We start from the raw sequence: 20,071 nt of genomic DNA on the forward strand, positions 1-20,071 counted from the left end.
ATATTAAATTTATTATTTAATTAATTAAATTTGTTTAGTTAATTATTTAAAATCAAATGGAATTTCAATTTTTAAATTCAATTTCAGAAATTGAATTTGCATTTAATTTAATTTTGTTTAAAGTTCAATTAAATAAAATAAAAATTGGAAATTTATGATGAAAGTGGAATTATCCAATTTTTGCAATTGTGAGTGGATTTTCCCAGCTTCAAACACCTAGTCCACTTTGCTAATGCATTTTGAAGTGTCAAAATGCTTAATGATGAAGTGCTTGCATGATTAGGTTGAATAAATACTTCAAATGCTCTGAGAATAGGGATGAGCAATCTGATTTTTGAAAAAATTGCTGCAGAAAATAGTTTTTAGCAAACTCTCTCCGATATACTTTAAAATTCTCTCTCAATTTGGAGTTTCACACTCAATCCAAAGCTGGAATTAATAGAGAAGATACTCTTAGTTGTCCCTGGAAGAAATTGAAGGTCAATTTCGTGAAATTTACAAGAAATTGGAGGAAATCTACAAAGATAGTAGATTAAAACCTTATTGTGTTAAAAACTATGAATTTACATGCTTATTACTCAAATTAATGTAATTAGAGTGCTTAATAATTCTATTAGATTCCATATTTTCCATTTTACTCAAATTAATATAAATTGAAGGATAAGCATTTAGTTTGAATACAAAATATTTGCAAAACTCAACCCTGCAAGTTTCAATATTATCAATAGATGTAGAAAATTGATATTTTTCAATGGCTTTGATTTTTTTTTTTTTCCTTCAAAAATCTAGATCAAAGGTGAGTTTGTTCAGATTTAAAAATGAGTTGTTTAGGGGAAAGAAAAAAAAAAGTGTTTAACCATCAAGTAGATTTTGAAACACTTTTAAAGTATATTTTATAAGGTTTCTATCAAAAGAAATTAAACAAAAATCATTCTTTTGAAAAAGATTGTGTTCTCTAATCAATCCAAATAGACCATAATATAGCTGTTTATTCGTTGCTTACTATTTACAATTAATGGTCGACATACCTAATAAATTAAAACATTAAAGGGACAAAAATGTTCACAATATTATTCTAACTCACTTAAAAGTTTTAATATATTACAGATTGAAAAGCTATCCCAAATGCACGCACCACACGTAGGAGGGTGCACAACATTCTGTATTTTTAGCTAATCAAACTGTTGAGCAGTGTGTACAAAAGCCTGAATTGAACCATAAATATAAGAGTTCCTATAACTAGTCTTTGAAAACAAAATTTCCTAGAAGTTTCTTTCCTCAAAAAAGAAAAATGAGAACCACCAAAAATCTCAGGCAGATTTCAACTTGGCTGAAGTTGAAGCAAGGTAGGAAAGGGTCCTGTGTCCCACAAATACCAAGAAAATACCCAAGATTCCCAGTGCTTTCAATGTTGTAAACAGGTCCAACTGCATAAAGAGAATGAGACTTCAATAAGCATGTTGAAATTAAAATGTGCCCCCGAAATTTCATGTATTTTTTATCATCCAAACCTCAGAATTTATAGACTACAGTTTAATGTGGCACCTACCTTCAACCAAAAGAAAGTGTAAAGCAGGATAACTGCTGCAATGCTAAGATGGAAGAGAAAGGCGAAGGTGGCAGGTACTGTCGATGTCGGGAAGCACTTTAGATTCACACCCAATCGCAATAGCTATCAACAGATAAACAAAGGTACGTGTGATATGTTATTAATATTAATGATGGCACATTGCAAAAAGCATATACCGGAATATGATTGGTGTTACAAATAAAAAAAATTGAATGTATATCAACGATTCAACATCAACTCTCAAAATCATGGACATGTTGATGCTGATGCAAATATGAATGTCAAATGATACTCCAAAAATCAGACTCACCCCAACCAAAAATCCAAGGAATGGTAAAAATGTGAGACCCAAGAAAGTAAGAGAGAGCTCCTTAGGTGGGCGCTTTTCTGGAGCCCTGAAGATGTGACTTATTTCAGCTTTGGGTCCATAGCGTGTGTAAGGATCGACGGGCTGTAGAGGTGGACGAGGTGCCTTCTCTGGAGCCTCAGGTAGATCCAAGTCAATATGACCAACAGCCCGTAAGAAAGAATTCTCCTGAAGAAAGGAAACACCTGACCTGCTTAGAAGTTTCCAAAGTAAACTTTACAAATGAAATTAAAAAAAGAAACTGAAATTACCATGACAGCATCACCAACAGTTAACTGAATGTCATATTGACCCGAGAGATAGAAAAACTTCTCAACCAACCCAAGGAAGTCCTAAAGAGGAAAAACAAATCAGCCATGAGCAAATTATAATTTTACTTAGCTTGGTTCATCAGCTAATCTAATATAGAAACTAGTTGGCACATGTTAATGTCAACGTGAATAATAGATATTTGTTTGAAGTTGTTGGAAGACATGAACATATAACCTACAATCTTCATTCAGTACAAAGTGGATAGCTCTATTTACTAACTATAGAACTATTTGAAGAGATTTCAGTATTTTTTTTTTTTTACTTTTCACAAGGACACCTTTTCTATTCTAATCTTTATCATTATTGACATAGATATATCTTTTTAGTCTACTCAACAAATGTTCTATAGGCATGTCTAACATATTTGTCGCACTAACAAGTGTCCAATACGTGTCCCATAAGTGTCGAAGTGTCCAAGTGCCCAACACATGTCGGACACGGCCACGCTAGCCAAACTAAAGTGTCCGTACTTCTTAGGTCATGGATGCAATGCACCACATGTTATACTTTGGTGCAATCACTTAACGCAGTTAGATTCAGAAGAAATCCTCTTCTGAGCAACATATTCTGATCCATAGGTGTGTATTATATTGAATTGCATTGTTTTTTAACAAGCAACAGTTTATACAGCTCTAGCTAAATTGCAAAATAGTAGGATGTTTTATGCATATAGAGAGAATAAATTCAACAAACTTAACTAGAACTATTTTAAATTGTTTGTCCAAGCTTTCAACCACAAAGATATGCTCAACGCCACTTTCATGCCTCAGCTTGAGAAAAGCCTGCAACGAAGCAAACTTGTCAAAACAGTAAAAAAAAAAAAAAAAAACGATGGAACAATGAGACACAAATACATACTTGATGCGGCTTAAAACCATGTCCTTGTGGTGTGGCCAGTTGAAATAATAAACGCAATTTCTGCAGGTGGTTTGCTGACAATGAAACAACACCCTCCCCAACTAAATCAAGCCTGAAGGAATCCAAAATGACAGATTATCTCTGTTTACTTGCAGAATTAAAAGCATAAAAGATCATCAAATGTGTTCAAAGGACTCCGTACTAAACCCAATAACCAGTTTGAAAAGATTAATAAATAAATAATAATAATAATGTTTACTTCTTCTGGGTCTCAATGCTCCCTAGATCGCTATCAAGAACTGCAATCTCTGCATTCTCAATGTTGACAACTCCTGTGATATATATTGGCACTTGAATCTGCCCACCAGTGGCATAAATATCCATATGCTCTGAATCGTGAAGAACAATCTAGAAAAGGGGTAAAGAATGTTTTCAACATATCGTGGGACAAACTCTGAAAACATGCGCTAAATAAAATTATAAGTGTTTGTGAAAACATGTGCTAAATAAAATTATAAGAAAAATGTTGTACCTCAAACACGAACACATAGTTTCCAACATCAAAGGTCTTGGGAAAAGCATCCAAGGTATGTAAACCAGTCTGAGGATCAAACTTGAGTTCCTATAATTCCAAAAAAAGGACAAAAAAGAAAAGAGCAACAAATGAAGTGACGTTAATTTCATTAAACATTCACCTGGATTAAATGGAATGCTTTCAGTTTATAATGTTCTAATATAATATTCAAATAGTGAAGAATATTAACTATCAGACCTGGCCATCGATAATGGAGGTGTCCTTTGAACCAGATAGAAAAGCTCTTACTATCTTCACGGTTAGATGAGGTGCAAGTGAGCCAAGCACAGTAGTCACTCTAACCTGTTAACATTTAACGTTAATAAATATCTACCAATGACTTTTGTATAAAAGGCTCTTTAATGGGCTAAAACAAGGGAAGCGAAAAATAATCATTTGTACAGATGGAGTCAATTAACAAAATAAAAATTTAATATGCAAAGGATTTTGTTAAGAACTCCAGATAAACCAACACAGGCCACTCTAACAGGCAGTAAACTCAAAACTTAAAGTCATAAAAGAACGTACAGCATCAACTAGCAAACAACTTATGTGTGTTTGTGTACATGTTGAATAAACCATACAACTACAAAACTCATCTTAAAAAAAATAACGACTTTCCCATCAAAGGGTGCTCATTGACAATCATAGACTGGGAGTAACTTCAGGCTTTAGGTACCTAGCTTCTACTTGGTGTACCCTCTCTTAAGTCTTAATTCTTCTATAATTATAGCTCGCTTTCATTAAAATCAATTGTGTGTATGAAGCTACTTAGGTTCCGTTGATGGTTTGTCTAGAACACACTAAATCATCTAGGTCAACACTTTTCTACCTTATGTACTTACTCATATTATCAGTGAAAAGTTTCTAGTTTTCTGATAAACAAAATGACACATCACATAAGTGAGACAAAATACACTGATGGGAAAATAAAAATTAGAGCAGATAGGAGTGGAAAGCTTTTTCAGTGATTGGAGTCCCTAAACTTTTAAATTTGTAACTATTTATTTTCCTTCATATGTAACAATTTAGTCCAATGTACTTTAAATTTTGAACAATTTAATCCCTACTTTCCAATATTTTTTATAACGAACCTCATTCAAATTTTGAAATAAACAGACTAAATTATTACATACTAAGTTAGAAACTTAACTATTACCAAATTGAAAGTACTAAAACTAAATTGATACCAAAAAGTTCAAGGACAAAATTGTTACTCCGAAGAAAGTTTAGGGACCAAAAATTATTTTTAACTAAATTTATAAAATTAAGTTTCATTTAGTTCCTTTTCTCCATTAAATTACATTTTTATTTATTCACGGATTATTTTTCATAAAATGAACTTCCATTTAGTCACAAGTACAAAAGCCAGTAGCACAAGAGCACTGACAACAATGCACCTCCTTTAGTGCTAACTCTTTATGCTGAATTTGATATCGATACCGTGCATGTATTAAAACCATAACATGCCGGTCTAAACCAGATTCTACATTGTGCTCACGAATAAAACAAATGAAATGCCCAGACTCCATAAACCATTCATGAACAAATAAGTAATTATGAAAATGCTTCTACAAGATGCTCTGGTAATGAAAGACAGTTTGGTAGAAGAATAAACCTTCAGTTGGTCTTCCTTTGTTAAGGAAAGAACAGTAGCTGGAAGAGATAAAATCAACGGAACAGAAACCCTGTGACAAGAAAGAAGAATTGAAATGAGAAATCCAAGGCATGATGGTATGCAAAAGAAAATATTTTATCACGTAACGAAGACAGTACATCAAGTGGTGAAACAAGAAACCCAATCCTATTGTAAAAAGTAAATTTGGCTATTTCTTTTTTAGTGAATTTCATGAGAGGCTTTTACTACAAGGAAAGAAATAAGCCTGAAAAAAGTAATCAATTTATAGAAATTACAAGGCAACAATTTGCTCCTTCTACATTGAAACAAATATTCAAATGTGCGCCACTTAAAAAGAATAGCCAAATTGAATTTTATCATGGAGTAAACCAATAGTTCCAGTCTATCCCACAGATTATTTAATCTTCCAATTGATAATAGAACAATATATTTCCTCTGCTTTCTTGGGAGACAATAAAAAGGAAAAAAAAAAAAGTCGGTCGAACTCCATTTTTTATAACAAATCAAACTTCATAAGTGGAAAACAAAATAAGTTACTCCAATAAACATTAATAAAAATAAATAAGAGAGAGAGTCGTTACAGAACTACTTTTTTTTTAAATGAGATAATTAAGGAACTACTTCCATAATGCAATCAATGTGGAAGCTTAAAAACAGAACATACCCCAACATCGGAAGATTCAAAAGCTTCCCGCCTTCCTAATTCTCAGAGTGCCAAAAAAAGATAGCAAAAGATACCCTCCCATCTAAATAACAGCATACTAGTGGGCCCCACACCAACCACACAATTTCCCACGTAATCATTCCTTTCCTTACTCACTTACGCAAATACAAACGTATGATCAGGGCCTTATCATTACACATGCCCCAAAGAGCCACTTTGTCCTCAAGGTAGATTTCTAGAAGTTGGTCCTCAAGAGTCGAAGCTACTTCCCACCTTGCCTCCTTATTAGTGTTCCCAACTGTACAATTTATCACTTACCCATTCCTTTCCTCGCTTACTCACATTCACACATATCATTGGGGGCTTATCATTACCTGTCCCCAAATAGCCACCTTGTCCTCAAGGTGGAATTCCAAAAATTGATCCTGAAGAGTCGAAACTACTTCCCACATTGCCTCCTCCTTATTAGTGTTCTCAACAAATTAGCACCTCCATGTCACCTTCCAAGTGGATAATTTCCGTAAGCCCAGATGGCTGGAGTTGAACAGTCAAATCATTAGCCAAATTAGGGGGAATGGCAAAGACATGCATGTTACATCCCACTTCCTCTGGCAGCACCTACATGAAACACATAATAATAGTTGTGTCTCGAGATGATGCGACCTTCTATGCCATCGGTCCAATTTTTGCAATGATCTGAAATGGGCCTATGAATCTTGGCACATTAGGATGCTTAAGAAGACTGACAATATGGTTGTAAAGGTACAACCAATCATTGACTTCAAGTTGAACCTTCCCATGTTTCTCGTTGGCAAACTTGGTCATTCGCTGCTGAGCCTTAGATAAATAGTCCCTTAAGGTTTGTAGCATAGCATCGCAATCTCGTGATTGGGTATCAACCTCAGCAACCATAGGAAAATTTGAAACATAACTTGGGGGTGGGGAGGGGGGTGCGGGGCTGTTTTCCTATGATAGGCTACGTTGTAACTAAATTCCACCCACAACAACCATTAACACACTACTACTATCCGCCCCCTGATTCACCACCTTAGTTTGCCCATCCGCTGGAAGGTGTTCTCCACGTTCAACTCTCGACCCCTCAGTGTCATTGTCACCTTCAGCTTCTCTCACAAAATGCAAAATTGGAAGTCCATCCTAGAATCGAACCTTACCTCTATGTCAACCCATCTTCTTTTCGAGCGTGATAATCTTGATTTCCATTTTTCCAATGAATCTCCATAACTACTGACTGCTCTTATACCAAAATTGATAGGTCTTGCCCGAAGTTCTTATTTATACACAAATAGTAAGGTAACAAGAAAGATTTAAGAAGAGCTTCTCATCTCTATTCTCTCCTAATTCTCATAGAGTACACACACAACGCTGACACCCATATAATGCAAAACGCCCCAGCCCATCAACCTAATCTAACAGCATCCTAATGGGCCCCACACCAACTGTAAAATTTCTCACGTCCTCATTCCTTTCCTCACTTACTAACGCGAATACATATGTATGATCAGGGGCTTATCAATACTTAACTAAATTCCCCTTCCCCAAAAGTACAAACTTCCACCATCAGCCGAACACCAAACAAAAGTTGCATATACAACAAGTCCGAAAAGATTTACAGAGACATTCTAACCATTCAAAATTTCTTTTATTTGTTTTTCTAATAGTGAACAAAATTATAATCCAAAAAATAAGGAAATAAGGCATTCCAAGGCCTCAAGCAATAAATAAAAGGAGCACTTGCATTCTACACTTTATTTGTAATAGAGGAAGAATAATTATGGAAAAGTGTATATATATTGAAAGATCAAATGTAAGGCAACAAGATGCAATAAAAAATTTATGAGAAGACTTGGCCAGTGTTTTAAAAAGACAACCTAGGTGCACCTAGGCCCAAGGCACAGCCTCTGGACAATGAAGGCCACTTGAGGCGCTTGCCTCAAAGCTTAAGGTGTGCACTTCAACACCTCAAGGCTAATTTCCTACCCTTTTCCTTTTCCTTTCCTTTTTTTTTTTTTTTTTTGGTGTGTAACTTTTAAGAAACACATTAATATTCTTAAAAGATATTTGCTTTTTTCCCTATAATCTCAAATAAAAGTTATACTTTCTGGAACCTTTTCATCATCTCATTATTCACAATACTATTTTTCTTCAAACAAAAAAAAAAATTATATTTTTCTATTATGCTCCTCATAAAATAGAGTTTGCATTATTTTTTGCGGCTAGCACCTAAAGCCTAGAGGCTATTGTGCTTTAGTGCGCTTGACCTTTAAAAAACAATTGGTCTTGAAAGTCCTAGCCTTTCCTGAAAACCCTAAAAGACAACCAAATCCCTAAGTCTAACCATCCAAAGGTTACACCAAACCTTTGTCCAATAGTGCAATCGACCCTTAGAGCAACAATATGATTCAAGAAAAGCAAAAACTATTAAAAAGAATGTTCCATAAAGAACTCCAAGTCTTAAGTTTGTGATAAAAGATTATCATCATAATGTAGAAATCTACTGACCAACCAAGTCCAACCGTCAATATCACTAATAATAAAGTACTTGCCTATTTGTCTCCAAGCAAGCCAAGGAATCTATTTGGTTGAATAAGTCTTTTGCATCACCAGGAATTCCAATGCCAAGGAAGAATTTTGCCAGACCAAAAATTGCATCCCCAGGAAGCTAAAGATGAAAACCAAATTGATATATAATAAATTAAGGAATCAAAATGGAATTAAGGAACCAAAATGCAAATTTATGTCTTCACTCACATTTAAGCTTCCAGAAGTAACAGCAGCAAATGCTGTCAACCCTCGAACAACTGAAGATGTGGTTGCAAGAGGCCCATGATGTTCATATGCATCAACAACTTTTTCCTCGAAATATAAAGCTCCATCATCTGCAAGACAAAGACTTCATCAAATTACCTATATGGAGTAGTTAGTCAAGAACACAAAAAGGTGCAGATATTAAGAATGGAATGAGAAGTTTCCAATTTGGATGATAATCTTTCTCCAGATGTGCACCGACACAGGAAAGAAAATGTTATTAGGTTCTACAACAATTGAAACTTGAGGGAAATAATACGAGACATAATTGCCATTTTCCTTTCCATAAGACAACTTTAATTCATACACTCAGAGATTACAAATGCTTAGATGTTTTGGGAGATCTACGGGAGAGAAACAAGAAAATCTTTTAAGGGCTCATGAGAACTTCGAGTGATGTGTGGCCCTTATAAGGTTCTACATTTATCTTTGGCATTAATGGTGAAGTCTTTTTGTAATTATCCTTTGAAGTCTTCTTTTATTCGATAGAATTTCGTTTTTCTATAGTTTTTCTTTTTGATCGAAAACACAACTTTCATTAAGAAAAAAAATGAAAGAATACGACATACAGAAAAACCAAGCCCACAAAAATCTCCCTTCAAAGAAATGGGGTCCAACTAACTAAATATTGCCTAAAGAATAGTTACAAAACATCTTAAAAACCGAAGCACCAAAGGGAGACATAAAATTTCACCAAAGACCAAACAACACTAGGGTCCCTCTCCAATCCTCTAAACACTATTATATTTCTCCCTCCCTATAACCCCCACAGAATAGCGCACACCCCAGCTTCCCAAGAAAAGCAACCCTCCTCCCTAAAAGGTGAATGGAGGAAGAATTCTTCAATTGAAACAACACTCCTCTGAGGCCAACATGAAACCAAACTCCAGGAAAAAATAGTTCCATATCGACCTTGCAAACTCACCACCCCAAAGCAAATGATCCAGGTCTTCCTCTATTTCCGACCAAGAATACAACAGAAGGGGCCAACTAACAAAGGTAATTTCCCCGAAAGTCGGTCGAACGAGTTCACACGACCCAGTATACCAAGAAAATAACTTAATTTTCTTTGGAACCTTAATCCTCCGTGAAGTATCAAAGACAGACTTTTTTGTCGAAGAGCAATTTAATTTCATGGAAGAATAAGAAACAAAATGTAGTTTCAATAAAGTGTTGAATATAAACTAATGTGGGTACATCAATTCTGAATTGAGGAGGGCGTTAATCTTACAATTTCAACCAAGTTGTGGTGTAACAACCAAATTGCCCTTTATATTGCATCCTTTCATGAGCGAACAAAACATATTGAAATTAATTGTCATTTTGTTCGTGAGAAAAAACAAGGTGTGTCTCCTATGAGATCAATAATGAGATATTTTTGCACAACTTTGAATAGATTATACTTTTGTAACAAGCTGGGCATAATTAACATATATGCTGGGGGTGTTATAGTTCAGATGTGAATTATAGGAACTTATTGGTCTTGTGGTCTTCAATGTAATTTACTTCTCTTAGTTTAGAGCTTCCACTTCTCTAAGCAGGATTCTTTATATTTTGATCTCAAATTAACATGAATGACACACCTCATTATCTGCCTCTAACTACAAGTTTATGTGCACATCAATGCATAACCAAATATCTACCCAAAAAAAAAAAGAAGATAAAAGGATGTGGAGTTCGTGCAAACACTTCAGAGAAAATATGCAATTGAATTCCTGCAAGATCATGAAAAACTTATAATTAATAACTATCACTACAAACAATGATGCCTAATTTCTAGAACTGAACATTCAGTTGCATTGTAACTACATCATCTGCTTAAGTTTAGGATCAAACACCAAGATAGAAACATTGAATATTTTATGGGTGCAAGGGAGCTTTGAGAAAAATTGATTTTTGTTTCATTTTAGTGATGTTTGTTAGGTCCATATTTGTCTTTTTCATGACCTTCCTCTGTTTCTTACAATCATGAATTATGACGCTTTCCTGCAATAATTTGTGTTTTTCAATAGATTCTATTGTTGGTGGGGCCATAATGTCTTAAAATAAACTTTTCATGACCTTCCTCTGATTGTGTGTTCGATTAAAGGAGAGATGGTTGGCATCTCCCCTGACAGGGTTAGGAACAGCCTTCGGGCTTCCCTGTTAACACATACGGTCATGACCTTCCTCTGATTCTGGCTGTTTTGTTTTTTTGTTTTATTCTTTCATTTGCTTTAAAGAAAGCTGGTAATGAAATTAGTAAATCAACATTAGGCTCACCGAAGGAGGGCTCTGCCTAGACTCTCTGCTTATACAGCCTTTTCCTCTAGCAAATGAGGGAAAGTAGAGATTTTGTAGTTAAAAGAACAGGTAAAACATTGAACTATTGTTGCTCATTTTCTTGTGTGGCATGCCCCAGCAATATTCAGACAGCATGGTTTGTCTGAAAGAGCGGCGTCTCTTTTGTTCCAGTCCATTCGATAGTTGACTTTCTTCGATAGACAAATGCTGGTTGGATTGGAAGTCTGATGGGGTTTGAGACGAGCACTCCAAGTCGCTTGATGAATTGGGACATCAATCACTTGTTGGAGCAATACTGAGTTTTTCAATTTTCAGATAAGTTTTATCTGAAAGTTTTGGTGTCATTTTATGTTTTGGAACCTCCAAATGAACAGAATCGGGAATAAAATGTCAATGTATAAAAAATAAATAAATAAATAAAAAGCAGGGAAAATCATGCTGAAAATTCCATTAGGTGCAATGTTTGTTTTCCAATTATTGGGATTTTGAGGATATTTTGTTCTTTGTTTTCCCCCTTTTTCCTCTTCATTTTTTTCCCAGAAAAAAAACATTAGGCTTTTCATGCTTCAACTAGAGAGAGCACGGCAGACAAACTGGGTTTAGTTTCAAAAGGAAAACAAAGATTGTATTGTTGAATGGCAAATTTTATAAAAGGCTATGAATGTTTTTTCTATTAATGGGAACCGCAAAGGAAAGAAACTAGAGAGTTTTTCAAGATAAGGCAACAGATCAAGTGGAGGAGAAGAAAAAGGTTAGACTCAATGCTTCTGAACGGTGTTTGCAATTTTGTACTGGGCAAGTGAATGGAACAGACACGGGCCATCCACCCATACTCCAAAATCAAATGAAATAATGAATTCAAGATGAAGGTGACAAATTGCCCAAGCTTTTTAATAAATAAAATCCACATTTGAATGATGAAGGCAAAGGCTTACCATATTTCTCAATACTGTCAAAAAGTTTGAGTATATCATTCTTTACAGTACCAACCTACAAAAAAATATATAGAGGAACATGATAATATAAATATACAAATGTGAGATCAACAAGCTAAAAAGTAACTACAATTTGAAACTAATGATAAGCAGTGGAATAAGAATAGGAACATGATAAATAGAAATAGTCACAAAGTTTATAGCCATAACAGTCAAACAGGAGTGCGAGAATGTGTTAGTGACTAAAACTTCATATTAGGAAGCAACTACTTTATTCATGTCTTTCAAAATCACTTCGATAAGGTCACGTAGTAGAATCAAAAACATAGTCTGACTACAAAATTAAGACCAGCTAAAGTGTTGCTACAGACTCGGGAAATTGCAGAATAAACAACTAACTACTCACATATCTGGCTGGCAGTCATGAAATTGCAGAATGATTCCCAAGATGCTAAATCTTAAGTTTTAAAGAAAATTGGAAGCGAGCCTTAATGCAATAATAAACAACTAACCACTCACATTTTCTTCTAAGAAGAAATCTCATTGGTAAAAGGAAAACCGGAGCTAAGTTCTTCCTCTCATAATCACCCAAGGAGTTTTCCTTTGCAAAAGAGATAATGAACTCAAAATCATATCTTCTTCAAATGCCCTTTTGTTTCTGAAATATGGCTGATTTATTTTCTCCCTTTGGTTGGTCCACAGTCGACCCTTATGCTACAATTGATTGGATCCATATGTTGTTGATTCACCCATTAAAGGATACTAAAGAGAACTTTTGGTCCAGTACCATCGGAGTTGTTCTATGGAGAATTTGCAAAGAAAGAAATGCAAGAATTTTTCATGGCAAAGAATGTTCCTCCAAAGTAGCTCTACATTTACTTCCAAAGAAATTCTAGATTTACCTCTTTTTGGTGTAAAGAAACATGGGCTTCTCAAGAGCCATAATTTAAATTTCCTTGTTGCTAAATGAAAACATCTTTTGTACCCCTATGAAATGAGACCCTTTCTTACATCTTTGGATAATTTCATTCGATCAATGAAATCGTTTCTGATTTTAAAAAAAAAAAATGCTTCTGTCATTCCAAAAAGTCTATAAGAAAGCTCTCATAGTCATAATCACACAAGGAGTTTTCACTTCGCCTAGCAAAGAAGTGCCACCTGAGAAGAAGTGGAGAAGGCTTGCCAATATCTCTATGAATCCAGACAGTCCATTCAGAAGGGTTGATCGCCGTGTATATGCATGCTTCCTAAAATGAGGTTCCAAATGAAATTCAAATCTAATTCCACTCTCTCGCTTTCAAGCTTAGCCCACCAAATCTTAAGACTCCAAAACTATGGTACCCATACCCTAAAGCTCTTCCTAGGGATTCCCAATTGCATATATTCGGGTCAAGAATGGTAGCTCCATTTCTAAATTATCATAAAATGGCTTTGACAAAAATTCACAGAATAATTGCACTGGCACACGTCTACTACTTCCATTTACCGTGGAGGTGGTTGAAAGCAGGGCAGTGAGATAATATAATTTTTCCAAATCATTGAAGTTTATATTGAAGGAAGTTGAGGTCCCAAGAAGTACTTGAGCGGTTCCATAAACTTTAATAATGAAAAAGAATTTACCATTGAGAAATAGTAAGAAGTCTAGAGCTCTTTCGTGGGAAAATTTGGAAGGAAAGAAATTGAAGAGTATTCGAAGGCATTCCTACTTTTTTCCGCTTTCTTTCATAATTGTATACAAACTCACTTCTTTATATGGAGTCGAACACATCAGAAATTCTTTTGAAACTACAAGCTTAGCTTTTAATCCTTCAAGATTGGAAGGCGTTAACTAGTTTTTCGGAATCCAGCTTTCTCATCTTCTGCCCCCAGGCTTTTATTCACCCACTTTCTATAGGATTATCTATATCTCAATTATCAAGAACTAGACCGTTGATATCAAGAGGGGAAAAGCATTTCAAATGAAAAACCAAAAATCTGAAAGTGCAGGGAGAAGGGGAAACAATTATCAAATATAAACAATAAACATAGTACCCTACTCTCTAGGTCTCATAAAATAAGTATCCGTATTCTCAATTTTTCTTTCAAGCCTACCATAGGACATCCTTCACGTCAATTTGGGCATGTAGGAGGATAATACTCATTTCTTCAAGAATTTGAATGATAACTAATTAAATGAAGGGATATAATGCAATTTTAATTAAATAAATGCCAATCATATTAGAATTAAACATAGAACTTGGTGTATGGAATAATTGAGCTTTTTCAAATTGTTCAAAATTGCAAATTAAGATCTAGGTTTAATGATACCTGTAATAGCATAACCACACTAATAAAAAGAAAAGGTAGAGATTTTTCACAAGAAAGGAATGTAAGATTTCAGAGCAGAACAACAAGGGAAAAAGTAAGATTACAATATTTTGATCAATATCCAATGATGCTAATGATACAACACCAGCAAGGGCTTCAAGTGCCAATCCTACACAGAATAAAAGCTACAAAGTTTAAGCCATCTAGACAAAGAAAAACAAATATATTGACATAAGTCATAGTGATTGAAAAATGTTAACTTGTCACCTAAAATGAGTGCAATTCTTCATAATCTAAGTTCCTACAAATCTCATTTTCACAAACTTTTCAAAGTTACTAAATCGTTTTTAAATTTTCAGCAAGAAGAAGCAAGATATTCCCTTGAGAGAGAGAAAAAGAGAGCAAATCTAAATTTCCATATAAGTTGCAAAGTTGGATAGGACATACAACTTTAAAATATTAGCCTAGAATACATGCATACCTCCCAAAAAAAAAATCGTAGTAAGGTAATCAACAATCACACCTCCCTCATTCCAAAAAAAATAAAATAAAATCACTCCTCCCACTTGTTTAGCAATCAAGAAAAGAGAAATGGTTGTTGTTGCCAAATTCATTTGTGTTGAAGCTTGTAAATTATAATAAATTTCGGAGAGAGCTATTGCTTACTACTTTCCTCGTCATCAAAATCCAACCATTCCTTTGCAACTATACTTCATATAGTATTTCCACAACTCCAAACACGCATTAAAGCACATATTTATTTCTAGATGGCTTTTCTTTTAAAAGCTCGTTTGGAGAATGTTTATGCTCGTCTTTCGCTTATGCTAATACAATAAGACTAAGAAACTTCTCTAATGCTTTGAAGAGTAATTTTATCACTATCTACAATCGCATACAACAAGAATGTCAAAAGAAAAACTTAAACTATAATAGGTGAAGAATTAAGGATGAATTAGTACCAGCAGCATAAGTACTAGACTCGGGATTATTAGAACTATACCGCCACCTTCCATCACTTTGGCTCAATGCCTGCAAATTATGCACGAAGTAGAACAAGGATAAATAATATGGATACTTATGGCTAAGCACAATTCATGTTAATAGTAGAAAAAATGTGACAAGGTAAAAGATCTACATGTGATTTCTCTATGATATTTGCATTCTAATATTTTGCAATCTAATCTTGCTTGATGCAGTTTCAATTATTTTTAAGCCAGAAACAACTTCTCATCAATATAAGCAAAAGCAAAATGCAAAACCCAAATGGAAATTAGATACTAGGCTATATATGTATATATTCGGTTTTTCAAATGCTGAATAACATAATCTAACCTTGATTGACTGAAAAATACCATCAGCATCCTTAAGTGATAGATCAACTCCAGAACTTTGATCCTGCAGGTAATGAAAGGAACTTACTAAATACAAAGATCAAAATAGAAGCTATACTCTGCGTTGTCATCCATGGGGAGTAGATTATGTCTGGATTGTGCATAGAATTTTACCTTTAGAAGTAATAAGCTTCCTATAGAGTAGTAGAAGTCAAACAGCGACCGCGCATCATTTAGAACAGTTCTAAGCCTTGAAGTAATGCTCTTCACAAAATCAAAAGAAATAATCATAAGTCATGAACATGCATCACAACCTATCACATCGGAGTTTGGAAGTTATGGGAGAAATATAAAGAAACAATACAAAATTTCTTAGCCTAAAATAGAATTTGATAGGATGATTTTTACAACAAAAAGTACCAGAAAACAGCAGCAGTACTTTGTCGTTTTCATGTGTTTTTTTAGTGTTTTACTAAGTTACCTTTTCACATCTAACCATCCAATGTCAAAGTAACATTTGAGTCAATAAATATATCTATAAATTAATATATTAAAGAACAAACCAAAATGGTCCCTTTGTGAACATCCGATGAAGAACAAACTAAAATGCAAAAAGCTGCCTAATATGGCATTTCTTGGTCTGCAATCTCATATGGATGGGAATGCTAGGCCCCAAAATGTACAGAGCGGTAAAAATGGTAATTCACCCCCCTTAGTGGTTGGTTAGGCAGATAGTTGTTCATATGGGAATTTTCTCTTTTTTTTGTATTTTTTTTTAATCATTGTATCTTTTTGTGTATAAGCTTTGTTGATATCACGGCAAAGCGACAACCATCCTATCAAACTGGTGGACGAACTCTTATATTTTCTGATTAATCAAATGTGACTCTCAAAGAAAGAGTCCTTGCAAGGATCTCAATTTAGAAGGAACATTACAGATTGCAAGATTGAGCAATGGGTTTCCCGACCCTCACTAGTATCCTCAATATAAAAGTTTATGCTCCTTTTAAGGCAGTGGGACTTTCTCAATCGATGTTGCCCAACCTCAATGGGAAAACACACCATTCTTCTTCACCTTAAAGTAAGTTTGATTCAGAAAGCTAAAACCTTTGAAAGGTGAAGGATTTCCTCTCGATTTTTTCCTTCGATACCCTTTCGTTGTGTCTTGTTGAGCAGTCCTCTTCTTGATCTTCAATGGGCGTGCTTCCCTAGTAGGCCGTGAAACTCTGCTTCAATTTCTTGTTATTCCAGTTTTTAAAGGCAATGGCAACCCATCTACAGAGGCTTTGAATTAAAAGAAACTAAAGAGTGTTTGAGGGAATAAGGCTTGTTTTGATGCTTTCTAAGATTCAGCTAACCTGTTTTTGTCCACTTAGCACTCTTTGACAAAAACAAATATTTGTAGTTATGATATGATGCATATTTGGGTTGATTGGGAGTCCTTTTGTAATCCCCTTGGCCTAGTGAGGATATATTAACTTCCCTTTTCGTAGCTTTTGTTTATAATACAAGACTTGTTCCCCCCGCACCAAAAAAACGTCTAAAAAAATGTTTTTAAAATTCAAACCAATAGATAACATTTTAAAAAATCAATTTGTAAAGTTGTATCTAAAAGTAATTTTTTTAAAATCTCAAGCAAGCTCAAGCTCTAAGAAATTGAGCGCCAATAATATAAGAATACCTCATATATCTCCTCCTTAATGTCACATTTCAAAACATCGTTGACTCTCAGTGCATAAAACAGATCCTTCAAAACTGCAGATGAACCAAGAACCTCTGATACAGACTTGCAAGTGGCAGCATTAATATCAGGTTTCTCTTGAATTCCAAGAATCTCAAATGTTCTTAACGCTTCATGTGTCTCTTCCAAACTGATCCAAAGAAAAACAACACAGAAAAAAACAAGGGAACAATGGCTTACACACAATAATAGTAGCTCATGGAAAAACAACAAAAACAAAACTAAAACCAAAACCACCAATTCAAAAGTAGTATTCTGCAACCAAAATTACAAAAACAACTCTTTGAGATTTGAAAACCCTAGTTAGAATAATGTTCATTAAAAATCTGTAATTATTTTCTTCAAATATTTCATAAATGTTTTATATTTTATTTTATTTTTTAAGTTTTGAAGTTTGTCAGACCGCCATGCAACCATCCCAGCAGGACAAGCCTGCCGAGAATGATCCTCTAATTTTATTTCTCAATTATTAAAATGTATAAGCTCTTTAGATGAAATGAACTTAACATGTAAATGCATCCAAATATATATGTATATGAGCTTATATATTTTGATTGATGTGTTCCTATCATCCATGCATCCTCATTTTTAGAGAATAACGTGTAACTGTATTCCAGACTGTATATGTTCTTTAACCTATTTCTTCTTCTTTTTTTATAAGAAATATTTCATTGATTGAATGAAATATTCAAAGATATCCAAAGATATACAAAGAGGCCCAATCAATATCAGAAGCATTTTGGTTCTTTGACCTATTTCAAATATCAGAAGCATGGGGAAAAGTTTCCATTGAAAGAATCAAATAGTCTCCCTTTCCCAAGTTTTTCACAATGAGGTTGTTGAAGGAGGTCAATCCATTTAGAGAAAATTCAACACGTTGTGTTTGAGTTAAGAGCGTGAAACTCTCAGGCCATTGTACTTCATTAAAGTTTGTTAGAATCCCTAAATTAAGATCTTAAGGGGTTTCCATAACTTCTTTCAGAAAGGGAATGTTAATGGCATAAAAAATGAGACCTCCTGTGCAATGCTATCACGAAAGGCACTTTTGTTAAAAATACAGTGATGGAATGGAAAAAGTAGTTTGTTGATATAAAAAAAATTATTTGACAACATAATTTATATTAGAAAGAAATACAATTTTCTGATCAGAAACCGAATTTTCCTGCTTTCACTTTCACATGAAAGCATAAGGGGGAGATTAGAACCATTTTTCAAAGAAGACGTTTTCTGAACCTATTTAAAAATTAGGGACGATCCTTTCCCACCCATGATTTGTCCAAGAATTTGACAGCCACGTCTTAATGCGCGAAAGCTATCTAACCCAGAGAGACAAATAGAAAATAAACCGAAGAAAATGCCTCAAGTAATAAACGTGTAATACCTTCCAAATGCTCCATTAGTAGGCTGGAAGAGCTCCAGAGCTGCATATCGATGTGAATCTGAGATCGGCTGAAAAATGCTGGCAGCTTGGCAGATCGAAATCCAAAAAAGTAGCACCAGAAATGGAACTAGGTTTCTGGCCATTGCTGCAAAAGAGCAGTAGTAAAGAAACATTAATGTATGATCCTATCAATTCCACAGATCACGCAATTCCTATATTTCGAAGGTTAATCGATACAAAATTTAACAAAATAAAAAGGGAAATAGAAATGGGTTTTGAAGAATCTTAGGGTATAGATCAAAGAGATAAGCTTCAGAGAGAAGGGAAGTCGATTACCCGAAGGGGGGGTCGTGCAGTCAACTGTGGGCGAGAGAGTGAGAAAGGAGAGGGAATGGGGGAAGCTGCTACATAAAACCCAGCTGGGGGAGTACACGGTTGGATTGGGTTTTTGGGAGATGAATTCACCAAATGGACCTTGTGTAACCCAACCCACCCGAACCCGGTCGGGTTTGATCAGAACACACACATTTTAGAACCCACTGATTTAAACTATAACACAGATCAAACACAAATGCATCAGAATTCAGAACCCACTGTGTTTGTCATTTTGATTTAAACGAATCGGAACACCAACACATCTAAACCTCTGAAGCCAAAACACCAAAACAGACCAATAATCTAGGCCAAGAGAAGAGATGTGACCAAATGTCGAGATCTAAACAAGATCCAAGCCACGAAATGACTCACCACGTTATTGCCGAACAAAACCGCAGTCTGACTACGATGGCGGTGGCTGGCGGTGGCTGGCGGCGGCGCTTGCTGAAAGGGGGAGAAGAACGAACTGCTGAGTGAAAAACCGAGAGAGAAACCGAGTTGCTGCTGCCGAATTTGTGGAGAGAAAGGAATAGAAAGACGGGGAGGGGCTTGACGAGTGAGAGATAGGATTTGGAACGTGAGCAGGGAATTTAAAAGAGGGTGGACCAAACAGAACCGAACCGCAGGTCCGGTCCGGTTTACTTCAAATAATGTGTGTCGATTCATTAAGAGAGAAAACCAAAAGTTTCGGTTCGGTCCTCGGTTCTATGTCGAACAAACCTGCATAAACCGAATCGAACAAACATTTATTTTGCTTTTTTTTAAATCAGATTCCAGCCCAGTCCATATCTTTTATCCTAAAATTTAAAGGCCCAACATACATGAAGCCCAACTCTCACTCACTTTTCAGCAACAAACTCACACATGAACATAACAAAACAACAAAAAACCCTAAAAAATTAAAAGTG

General features: G+C 34.9%; 1 protein-coding gene and 1 pseudogene across 2 annotated transcripts; one reads left to right on the forward strand and one right to left on the reverse strand.

Moving 5' to 3' along the window:
• Positions 1 to 1,044: 1,044 nt before the first annotated feature.
• On the reverse strand, positions 1,045 to 19,722 carry LOC120083077 (dolichyl-diphosphooligosaccharide--protein glycosyltransferase subunit 2). 2 transcript variants are annotated; one of them, XM_039038611.1, is made up of 21 exons: positions 19,536 to 19,722; positions 19,125 to 19,337; positions 18,789 to 18,933; positions 17,348 to 17,537; positions 15,841 to 15,930; positions 15,668 to 15,730; positions 15,295 to 15,364; positions 14,440 to 14,504; positions 12,029 to 12,083; positions 8,754 to 8,881; positions 8,549 to 8,664; positions 5,300 to 5,369; positions 3,880 to 3,984; positions 3,640 to 3,729; positions 3,367 to 3,515; positions 3,108 to 3,219; positions 2,948 to 3,031; positions 2,189 to 2,269; positions 1,881 to 2,105; positions 1,550 to 1,672; positions 1,045 to 1,427 (listed from the first exon to the last, which is right to left on the reverse strand). In XM_039038611.1, exons 3-21 carry the CDS (start codon positions 18,929 to 18,931, stop codon positions 1,311 to 1,313), a joined length of 2,076 nt encoding a protein of 691 aa, XP_038894539.1. In that variant the 5' UTR covers positions 18,932 to 18,933; positions 19,125 to 19,337; positions 19,536 to 19,722; the 3' UTR covers positions 1,045 to 1,310. The 2 variants fall into 2 exon arrangements, with proteins under 2 accessions (XP_038894539.1, XP_038894540.1); XM_039038612.1 differs by lacking the exon at positions 19,125 to 19,337.
• LOC120084304 lies at positions 10,886 to 11,003 on the forward strand (annotated as a pseudogene).
• Positions 19,723 to 20,071: the final 349 nt, after the last annotated feature.

Source organism: Benincasa hispida, chromosome 8 (genome assembly GCF_009727055.1).
Source record: "Benincasa hispida cultivar B227 chromosome 8, ASM972705v1, whole genome shotgun sequence".
In the NCBI taxonomy this organism is placed as follows: Eukaryota; Viridiplantae; Streptophyta; class Magnoliopsida; order Cucurbitales; family Cucurbitaceae; genus Benincasa; species Benincasa hispida.

Coding starts and splice junctions, on each gene's coding strand:
- LOC120083077 (XM_039038612.1), bottom strand. CDS start 18,931: ATGGCCAGAAACCTAGTTCCATTTCTGGTGCTACTTTTTTGGATTTCG. Junction 5,370..8,548: donor GCTTGCTTGGAGACAAATAG/GCAAGTACTTTA, acceptor TTCTTGTCACAG/GGTTTCTGTTCCGTTGATTT. Junction 1,673..1,880: donor TCCTTGGATTTTTGGTTGGG/GTGAGTCTGATT, acceptor ATCTGTTGATAG/CTATTGCGATTGGGTGTGAA.